The 12,322-nt window shown below is 41.6% G+C and overlaps 1 protein-coding gene across 1 annotated transcript in view; it reads left to right on the top strand.

The window, feature by feature from the left end:
* mrps5 (mitochondrial ribosomal protein S5) overlaps positions 1–11,857 on the top strand; it is a 32,150-nt gene extending 20,293 nt beyond the window's left edge. Inside the window, exons 6-11 of the mRNA XM_058399845.1 lie at positions 1,003–1,093; positions 1,472–1,518; positions 2,457–2,514; positions 2,622–2,684; positions 2,804–2,940; positions 11,414–11,857. Coding sequence (XP_058255828.1) covers positions 1,003–1,093; positions 1,472–1,518; positions 2,457–2,514; positions 2,622–2,684; positions 2,804–2,940; positions 11,414–11,638 — 621 coding nt within the window. The 3' untranslated portion in view covers positions 11,639–11,857. The remainder of the gene's footprint in view (positions 1–1,002; positions 1,094–1,471; positions 1,519–2,456; positions 2,515–2,621; positions 2,685–2,803; positions 2,941–11,413) is intronic.
* Positions 11,858–12,322: the final 465 nt, after the last annotated feature.

Below are 12,322 nucleotides of genomic sequence, written 5' to 3' on the forward strand. Positions count from 1 at the left end.
TCGCTCTCATACACACACACACACACACACACACTCTCGCTCTCATACACACACACACACACTCTCGCTCTCATACACACACACACACACTCTCGCTCTCATACACACACACACACTCTCTCGCTCTCATACACACACACACACACTCTCTCGCTCTCATACACACACACACACACACTCTCGCTCTCATACACACACACACACACACTCTCGCTCTCATACACACACACACACACACTCTCGCTCTCATACACACACACACACACTCTCGCTCTCGTACACACACACTCTCGCTCTCATACACACACACACACACACTCTCTCGCTCTCATACACACACACACACTCTCTCGCTCTCATACACACACACACACACTCTCGCTCTCATACACACACACACACTCTCTCGCTCTCATATACACACACACACACTCTCGCTCTCATACACACACACACACACACACTCTCGCTCTCATACACACACACACACACACACTCTCGCTCTCATACACACAGATTAATGTGTTGGTCATATCACTCAGTCAAGCAGATATTTAATAATGCATAGGGAGAGACCGCTATTGATTCATGTCTTGCTCTTTAATACACACACACACACACACACACACACACACTCTCTCTCTCTCTCTCTCTCTCTCTCTCTCTCTCTCTCTCTCATACACAAAAACATGCATTCAGGTGTTCTTTGTGCGTCTATTTGTATAGAAATTAAATCTTTATTCAATTATTATTATTATTATCATTATTATTTTATTTTAATGTTTTGTTTTGCATAAGACAGGCAGTTTTTTTGTGTGTGTGTGTGAGAGACACTGCAATATCTGACTCACGTGCTGCAGCTCTCTCAGGTCACTTGGTGGAGTCACACTGCTCCCTGGTGGTCAAGAGTCAGTGTTACACCTCACACTCTTCACTGCACTTAACCCTAATCTTTACACTCTGTGTGTGTGTGTGTGTGTGTGTGTGTGTGTTGATTGACAGGTAAAGAGTGTGTTCAACATGACTGCCAAAGAGGGCAGGAAAAGGTCGATCAGCGCCCTTGTCGCCGTGGGCAACGGTAACGGAGCTGCAGGTGAGTGATAACATGCATTGAAGATTTACCTGTCTGTCTCTGTCTTTGTCTCTCTCTCTCTGTCTGTCTCTGTCTTTGTCTCTCTCTCTCTGTCTGTCTCTGTCTTTGTCTCTCTCTCTCTGTCTGTCTCTGTCTTTGTCTCTCTCTCTCTCTGTCTGTCTGACTTTGTCTTTGCCTGTCTGTCTGTCTCTCTCTCTCTCTCTCTCTCTGTCTTTGCCTGTCTGTCTCTCTCTCTCTCTCTCTCTCTCTCTCTGTCTTTGCCTGTCTGTCTCTCTCTCTCTCTCTCTCTCTCTCTCTCTCTGTCTTTGCCTGTCTGTCTCTCTCTCTCGTCTTTGGTCTTTGTTTGTGTGTATGTTTAACATGCTGTTGTGTTTACAGGCTTTGCTTTGGGAAAAGCCACAGACAGAACCACAGCCCTGAGGAAGGTAAGTATACACACACACACACACACACACACACACACACACACACACACACAGTGTGTTCAGAAGTCAGTGGTGTAAAGAGAAACTCAAGAATTTCAGAGAGATGAAGAAATGCACAAAAAAACTCCTTGTGGTTTTTGTTGAATGTAGTCGAGGGAAAGATCACCTCCTTCAGTTCAGTTGTGTGCTCCTTACACACACACACACACACACACACACAACCTCACTGACCACAACAACATCTACACACAACACCACTAGAGATGTTCTACATGTAGTCATTTCTTCCCTGGAGAAGGTTTATATCAGGAGGTGAAGATCACCCCGGGGGTATTTAGGGTCTGAGGGTTCGATTGTTTAGTGACTGGGTCTATGATCCAAACACCTTCAAAAGATCATCAGGAGACAATTAGGAGACCATCAGGAGACAATTAGGAGACCGTCGGGAGACAATTAGGAGACCGTCGGGAGACAATTAGGAGACCGTCGGGAGACAATTAGGAGACCGTCGGGAGACAATTAGGAGACCGTCGGGAGACAATTAGGAGACCATCAGGAGACAATTAGGAGACCGTCAGGAGACAATTAGGAGACCGTCAGGAGACAATTAGGAGACCATCGGGAGACAATTAGGAGACCGTCGGGAGACAATTAGGAGACCATCAGGAGACAATTAGGAGACCGTCAGGAGACAATTAGGAGACCGTCGGGAGACAATTAGGAGACAATGAGGAGATTATTAGGAGACAATTAGGAGACCATCAGGAGACAATTAGGAGACCATGAGGAGATTATTAGGAGACCATCAGGAGACCATCAGGAGACTATTAGGAGACCATGAGGAGATTATTAGGAGACAATTAGGAGACCATCAGGAGACCTGTCAACCAATCAGAGAGCAGCATTCTGTTATGTTATAAATCTTTTGTTATTTTCAGGCCAAGAACAGAGCCATGCACTACCTCTACTACATCGAGAGATACAACGACCACACCAGTAAGTCGTGTGTGTGTGTGTGTGTGGGACATCAGACAGGTGTAAGGTGAGCGTAAGGTGTGTTTGTGTACACTCTGTGACGTGTGTGTGTTTTTCTTCTGTTACAGTTTATCATGATATTGAGTCGACCTTCAAGAGAACCACACTGCGCATGAAAAAACAGAATGAAGGTAGTGGTGGTGTTATTGTTGTTGTTATTGTTGTTATTATTATTATTATTATTATTATTATTAATAAATGTTTAGTAGTAGTGTTAAATTGTAATGTATTAACGTGTGTGTGTGTGTAGGATACGGACTGCACTGTCACAGGGCAGTAATAACTCTGTGTAAACTGATCGGGATTAAGGACATGTACGCTAAAGTGGAGGGGTCAGTCAATCTGCTGAACATCACCCGCGCTCTCTTCCAGGGTCTGGCCAATCAGGTGAGAGCTTCATCACCATATAGACGCCATTAACCAATCATTAAGAGGTTAACATGATGCCACTTAACACACAGACACACACACACACCTCATTTATCACACTGATTACAAATTTATTCATGATATTAAGGAGTGTTTTTACACAATCACACACTAACACACAAACATACACAAACACACAGTGTGATTGTGTAAGATGTGTGTATGTTTGTGTGTTAGTGTGTGATTGTGTGAGGTCCAGTCTGGTGGTGATTCTTCCTTCAGTTTGTCCACCAGACCTTTTAAACTGGGAGTTGTTCTTCACCTGACCAGTGAATTAAAGTCCAGTGTATTCTCATCTCCTCATCCCTCTTCCTTTCTCCTTCCTCCTCTGCTCTCGTTCTTTCTGCTGTTGTAGAAAGGACATTAAACAGTAAATAATGTAACTGTAACTGATTAGTGTCACCCAAATGAGGATGGGTTCCCTTCTGAGCCTGGTTCCTCTCAAGGTTTCTTCCTCAGATCACCTCAGGGAGTTTTTCTTGCCTCCGTCACCACAGGCTTTTCATTAGGGATAAAATAGTTTAATAATTAAATTTAATAATTTATTCTTTCTAGTTTAGTTTTTTTTATATATATTTTTTTATTTTCATTTTTCCCCTCCCCTTTCTCTGTTTCTCTTCTTTTGTAAAGCTGCTTTGAGACAATGTTCATTGTAAAAGGCGCTATACAAATAAATTGAATTGAATTCTCCTCTCCACTCTTTGTTCTCTCATTCTGCATGCCCTCTTCTCCTCTCCTCCGTTTTGTCGTCTTTTCCGCCTTTGTTGTTGTTCATTCAGCTGGTTCCTGTAGATAACCTTCATCACACTAATGTTTCTGTGAATCAAGTCAGAGAGACGCCTCAGCCCTAAACTCCACAAACAGGAAGCTGAGAATCCTTATCACTCATCCTCGTTATCGTTATCATCACTCAGCCTCATCATCATCCCTCATCCTCGTCATCATCACTCATTCTTAATATTATCACTCATCCTCATTATCCTCATCACTCATCCTCGTTATCACTCAGCCTTGTTATCGTTATCATCACTCAGTCTCATTATCATCATCACTCAGCCTCATTATCATCATCACTCAGTCTCATTATCATCATCACTCAGTCTCATCATCATCACTCAGCCTCATTATCATCATCACTCAGCCTCATTATCATCACTCAGCCTCATTATCATCACTCAGTCTCATCATCATCACTCAGTCTCATTATCATCATCACTCAGTCTCATCATCACTCAGTCTCATTATCATCATCACTCAGTCTCATCATCATCACTCAGTCTCATTATCATCATCACTCAGTCTCATTATCATCATCACTCAGTCTCATCATCATCACTCAGTCTCATTATCATCACTCAGTCTCATCATCATCACTCAGTCTCATTATCATCATCACTCAGCCTCATTATCATCACTCAGTCTCATCATCATCACTCAGTCTCATTATCATCATCACTCAGTCTCATTATCATCATCACTCAGTCTCATCATCATCACTCAGTCTCATTATCATCATCACTCAGTCTCATTATCATCACTCAGTCTCATCATCATCACTCAGTCTCATTATCATCATCACTCAGCCTCATTATCATCACTCAGTCTCATCATCATCACTCAGCCTCATTATCATCATCACTCAGTCTCATTATCATCATCACTCAGTCTCATTATCATCATCACTCAGCCTCATTATCATCATCACTCAGTCTCATCATCATCACTCAGCCTCATTATCATCATCACTCAGCCTCATTATCATCATCACTCAGCCTCATTATCATCACTCAGTCTCATCATCATCACTCAGTCTCATTATCATCATCACTCAGTCTCATTATCATCATCACTCAGCCTCATTATCATCATCACTCAGTCTCATCATCATCACTCAGCCTCATTATCATCATCACTCAGCCTCATTATCATCATCACTCAGTCTCATTATCATCACTCAGTCTCATCATCATCACTCAGTCTCATTATCATCATCACTCAGCCTCATTATCATCACTCAGTCTCATCATCATCACTCAGCCTCATTATCATCATCACTCAGTCTCATTATCATCATCACTCAGTCTCATTATCATCATCACTCAGCCTCATTATCATCATCACTCAGTCTCATCATCATCACTCAGCCTCATTATCATCATCACTCAGCCTCATTATCATCATCACTCAGCCTCATTATCATCACTCAGCCTCATTATCATCACTCAGCCTCCTTATCATCATCACTCAGTCTCATTATCATCATCACTCAGCCTCATTATCATCACTCAATCTCCTTATCATCACTCAGCCTCATTATCATCATCACTCAATCTCCTTATCATCACTCAGCCTCATTATCATTATCACTCAGCCTCATTATCATCACTCAGCCTCATTATCATCACTCAGCCTCATTATCATCACTCAGCCTCATTATCATCATCACTCAATCTCCTTATCATCACTCAGCCTCATTATCATCACTCAGCCTCATTATCATCACTCAGCCTCATTATCATCATCACTCAGCCTCATTATCATCACTCAGCCTCATTATCATCACTCAGCCTCATTATCATCATCACTCAGTCTCATTATCATCATCACTCAGCCTCATTATCATCACTCAATCTCCTTATCATCACTCAGCCTCATTATCATCATCACTCAGCCTCATTATCATCATCACTCAGTCTCATTATCATCATCACTCAGCCTCATTATCATCACTCAGCCTCATTATCATCGTCACTCAGTCTCATTATCATCATCACTCAGTCTCATTATCATCATCACTCAGCCTCATTATCATCACTCAATCTCCTTATCATCACTCAGCCTCATTATCATCATCACTCAGCCTCATTATCATCATCACTCAGTCTCATTATCATCATCACTCAGCCTCATTATCATCACTCAATCTCCTTATCATCACTCAGTCTCATTATCATCACTCAGCCTCATTATCATCATCACTCAGTCTCATTATCATCATCACTCAGCCTCATTATCATCACTCAGCCTCATTATCATCGTCACTCAGTCTCATCATCATCATCACTCAGCCTCATTATCATCATCACTCAGCCTCATTATCATCACTCAGCCTCATTATCATCATCACTCAGCCTCATTATCATCATCACTCAGCCTCATTATCATCGTCACTCAGTCTCATCATCATCATCACTCAGCCTCATTATCATCATCACTCAGCCTCATTATCATCACTCAGCCTCATTATCATCATCACTCAGCCTCATTATCATCATCACTCAGCCTCATTATCATCATCACTCAGCCTCATTATCATCGTCACTCAGTCTCATCATCATCACTCAGCCTCATTATCATCATCACTCAGCCTCATTATCATCATCACTCAGCCTCATTATCATCACTCAATCTCCTTATCATCACTCAGCCTCATTATCATCACTCAATCTCCTTATCACTCAGCCTCATTATCATCACTCAGCCTCATTATCATCATCACTCAGCCTCATTATCATCACTCAATCTCCTTATCACTCAGCCTCATTATCATCACTCAGCCTCATTATCATCACTCAGCCTCATTATCATCACTCAGCCTCATTATCATCACTCAATCTCCTTATCATCACTCAGCCTCATTATCATCACTCAATCTCCTTATCATCACTCAGCCTCATTATCATCACTCAATCTCCTTATCATCACTCAGCCTCATTATCATCACTCAGCCTCATTATCATCACTCAGCCTCATTATCATCACTCAATCTCCTTATCATCACTCAGCCTCATTATCATCACTCAATCTCCTTATCATCACTCAGCCTCATTATCATCGTCACTCAGTCTCATTATCATCACTCAGCCTCATTATCATCATCACTCAGCCTCATTATCATCATCACTCAGCCTCATTATCATCGTCACTCAGCCTCATTATCATTATCACTCAGCCTCATTATCATTATCACTCAGCCTCATTATCATTATCACTCAGCCTCATTATCATCGTCACTCAGCCTCATTATCATCGTCACTCAGTCTCATTATCATCGTCACTCAGCCTCATTATCATCGTCACTCAGCCTCATTATCATCGTCACTCAGCCTCATTATCATCGTCACTCAGCCTCATTATCATCGTCACTCAGCCTCATTATCATCATCACTCAGCCTCATTATCATCATCACTCAGCCTCATTATCATCGTCACTCAGCCTCATTATCATCGTCACTCAGTCTCATCATCATCACTCAGCCTCATTATCATCATCACTCAGCCTCATTATCATCACTCAGCCTCATTATCATCATCACTCAGCCTCATTATCATCATCACTCAGCCTCATTATCATCGTCACTCAGCCTCATTATCATCATCACTCAGCCTCATTATCATCGTCACTCAGCCTCATTATCATAATCACTCAGCCTCATTATCATCACTCAATCTCCTTATCATCACTCAGCCTCATTATCATCATCACTCAGCCTCATTATCATCACTCAGCCTCATTATCATCATCACTCAGCCTCATTATCATCATCACTCAATCTCCTTATCATCACTCAGCCTCATTATCATCATCACTCAGCCTCATTATCATCACTCAGCCTCATTATCATCACTCAATCTCCTTATCATCACTCAGCCTCATTATCATTATCACTCAGCCTCATTATCATCGTCACTCAGCCTCATTATCATCGTCACTCAGCCTCATTATCATCGTCACTCAGTCTCATCATCACTCAGCCTCATTATCATCACTCAGCCTCATTATCATCATCACTCAGCCTCATTATCATCGTCACTCAGCCTCATTATCATCGTCACTCAGTCTCATCATCATCACTCAGCCTCATTATCATCATCACTCAGCCTCATTATCATCACTCAGCCTCATTATCATCATCACTCAGCCTCATTATCATCACTCAGCCTCATTATCATCATCACTCAATCTCCTTATCATCACTCAGCCTCATTATCATCATCACTCAGCCTCATTATCATCACTCAATCTCCTTATCACTCAGCCTCATTATCATCACTCAGCCTCATTATCATCATCACTCAGCCTCATTATCATCACTCAATCTCCTTATCACTCAATCTCCTTATCATCACTCAGCCTCATTATCATCACTCAGCCTCATTATCATCACTCAATCTCCTTATCATCACTCAGCCTCATTATCATCACTCAGCCTCATTATCATCACTCAGCCTCATTATCATCACTCAATCTCCTTATCATCACTCAGCCTCATTATCATCATCACTCAATCTCCTTATCACTCAGCCTCATTATCATCACTCAATCTCCTTATCATCACTCAGCCTCATTATCATCACTCAGCCTCATTATCATCACTCAGCCTCATTATCATCACTCAATCTCCTTATCATCACTCAGCCTCATTATCATCACTCAATCTCCTTATCATCACTCAGCCTCATTATCATCACTCAGCCTCATTATCATCACTCAGCCTCATTATCATCACTCAACCTCATTATCATCATCACTCAGCCTCATTATCATCACTCAGCCTCATTATCATCACTCAGCCTCATTATCATCACTCAGCCTCATTATCATCACTCAGCCTCATTATCATCACTCAATCTCCTTATCATCACTCAGCCTCATTATCATCACTCAGCCTCATTATCATCATCACTCAGCCTCATTATCATCACTCAGCCTCATTATCATCACTCAGCCTCATTATCATCACTCAGCCTCATTATCATCACTCAGCCTCATTATCATCACTCAATCTCCTTATCATCACTCAGCCTCATTATCATCACTCAGCCTCATTATCATCATCACTCAGCCTCATTATCATCACTCAGCCTCATTATCATCACTCAATCTCCTTATCACTCAGCCTCATTATCATCACTCAGCCTCATTATCATCATCACTCAGCCTCATTATCATCACTCAGCCTCATTATCATCACTCAATCTCCTTATCATCACTCAGCCTCATTATCATTATCACTCAGCCTCATTATCATCGTCACTCAGCCTCATTATCATCGTCACTCAGCCTCATTATCATCGTCACTCAGTCTCATCATCACTCAGCCTCATTATCATCACTCAGCCTCATTATCATCATCACTCAGCCTCATTATCATCGTCACTCAGCCTCATTATCATCGTCACTCAGTCTCATCATCATCACTCAGCCTCATTATCATCATCACTCAGCCTCATTATCATCACTCAGCCTCATTATCATCATCACTCAGCCTCATTATCATCACTCAGCCTCATTATCATCGTCACTCAGCCTCATTATCATCATCACTCAGCCTCATTATCATCATCACTCAATCTCCTTATCATCACTCAGCCTCATTATCATCATCACTCAGCCTCATTATCATCACTCAATCTCCTTATCACTCAGCCTCATTATCATCACTCAGCCTCATTATCATCATCACTCAGCCTCATTATCATCACTCAATCTCCTTATCACTCAATCTCCTTATCATCACTCAGCCTCATTATCATCACTCAGCCTCATTATCATCACTCAATCTCCTTATCATCACTCAGCCTCATTATCATCACTCAGCCTCATTATCATCACTCAGCCTCATTATCATCACTCAATCTCCTTATCATCACTCAGCCTCATTATCATCATCACTCAATCTCCTTATCACTCAGCCTCATTATCATCACTCAATCTCCTTATCATCACTCAGCCTCATTATCATCACTCAGCCTCATTATCATCACTCAGCCTCATTATCATCACTCAATCTCCTTATCATCACTCAGCCTCATTATCATCACTCAATCTCCTTATCATCACTCAGCCTCATTATCATCGTCACTCAGCCTCATTATCATCACTCAGCCTCATTATCATCACTCAACCTCATTATCATCACTCAGCCTCATTATCATCATCACTCAGCCTCATTATCATCACTCAGCCTCATTATCATCACTCAGCCTCATTATCATCACTCAATCTCCTTATCACTCAGCCTCATTATCATCATCACTCAGCCTCATTATCATCACTCAATCTCCTTATCATCACTCAGCCTCATTATCATCGTCACTCAGCCTCATTATCATCACTCAGCCTCATTATCATCACTCAATCTCCTTATCATCATCACTCAGCCTCATTATCATCATCACTCAGCCTCATTATCATCACTCAACCTCATTATCATCACTCAGCCTTATCATCACTCAACCACATTATCATCACTCAGCCTCATTATCATCACTCAGCCTCATTATCATCACTCAGCCTCATTATCATCACTCAACCTCATTATCATCACTCAGCCTCCTTATCATCACTCAACCTCCTTATCATCACTCAACCTCATTATCATCACTCAGCCTCATTATCATCACTCAACCTCATTATCATCACTCAGCCTTATCATCACTCAACCACATTATCACTCAGCCTCATTATCATCACTCAGCCTCATTATCATCACTCAGCCTCATTATCATCACTCAATCTCCTTATCACTCAGCCTCATTATCATCATCACTCAGCCTCATTATCACTCAGCCTCATTATCACTCAGCCTCGTCATCGTCACTCAGCTTCGTCATTACTCATCCTCGTTATTATCACTGTTCCTCGTTATCACTCAGCCTCGTCATCCTTATCATCACTCAGCCTCGTCATCACTCTTCCTCGTCATCACTCATCCTTGTTATTGTTATCACTCAGCCTCGTTATTGTCATCATCACTCAGCCTCGTCATCACTCATCCTCGTTATCCTTATCACTCAGCCTCGTCATTACTCAGCCTCGTCACCATCACTCAGCCTCGTCACCATCACTCAGCCTCGTCACCATCACTCATCCTCGTCATCACTCATCCTCGTCATCACTCAGCCTCGTCGCCATCACTCAGCCTCGTCACCATTACTCAGCCTCGTCATTACTCATCCTCGTCATCACTCATCCTCGTCATCACTCATCCTCGTCATCACTCATCCTCGTTATCACTCAACCTCGTTATCCTCTTCATCGCTCATCCTCGTCACCATCACTCAGCCTCGTTATCATCGTTGTCCTGATCTTGTTAGTCTCGTCTCATTAGTGAAGTGTCTGAATGAAGCACATGTTGAAGCTCTGGAGTTTCAGCTGCAGCTTCATGCTAAAGGAGAGCATCATGAGAACAAAATGACTCCACTTTAACAGTGAAGAGTCTGAGAGTTGTTATAAACAACAATAATAATAATTAATAATAATAATAATAGTTTGTGCAGCTCAGAGTGCTTCAGAAGGAAGTCATATGTTGAGTGTTGTGTAACTCCTCCTCCTCACATCACTCCATCACCTTTAGTTCATAAATCATTAAGAAACAACATGAGTGAAACTAAATACATGTGATTAAAAGTGTGTGTGTGTGTGCAGGAGACACACCAGTTGCTGGCTGACAGGAAGCAGCTGAATGTGGTGGAGTTTAGTGAGGAGCGAGGGCCGTTGCCGGTGGTGGTGGCTCAGCCACAGCTCGGAGCCCGGAGCGAGCCAGAGCCAGAGGACGATGTTCCAAACACCAAGCTGCACTGGGCCGACGTTCAGCTAGCGCAGGGCATGAAGCGCTCCAAGTGGGCCGGTGTCAAGAGAACCATCTGGTGATGACTTTAGAATAAAAACACTCAGAGTCTGAAACCAAACACAGATTACAGTCTGAGAACTCCAGAGAACCCAAACAGCTCAGAACCCAGACTCGACCCGGGTCAGAACCAAGAGCTCCACCTGCACCAAACTTATTATTATTACTGTTAAAGATGAAAAACGTTTAAATACATCATTCTGTTGAGATTTATAAAATAATAAAAAATATTAATTCTAAAACCTTTATGAAATATTTTTGAATCATTATAAACACAGAGAGTGGGATTATAAATCATTATAAACACAGAGAGTGGGATTATAAATCATTATAAACACTGAGAGTGGGATTATAAATCATTATAAACACAGAGAGTGGGATTATAAATCATTATAAACACTGAGAGTGGGATTATAAATCATTATAAACACAGAGTGGGATTATAAATCATTATAAACAGAGAGAGTGGGATTATAAATCATAAACACAGAGTGGGATTATAAATCATTATAAACAGAGAGAGTGGGATTATAAATCATTCTAAACACTGAGAGTGGGATTATAAATCATTATAAACAGAGTGGGATTATAAATCATTATAAACACAGAGTGGGATTATAAATCATTATAAACACAGAGTGGGATTATAAATCATTATAAACAGAGAGAGTGGGATTATAAATCATTATAAACACAGAGTGGGATTA

The sequence above is a fragment of the Hemibagrus wyckioides genome, linkage group LG09 (assembly GCF_019097595.1).
Source record: "Hemibagrus wyckioides isolate EC202008001 linkage group LG09, SWU_Hwy_1.0, whole genome shotgun sequence".
NCBI lineage: Eukaryota > Metazoa > Chordata > Actinopteri > Siluriformes > Bagridae > Hemibagrus > Hemibagrus wyckioides.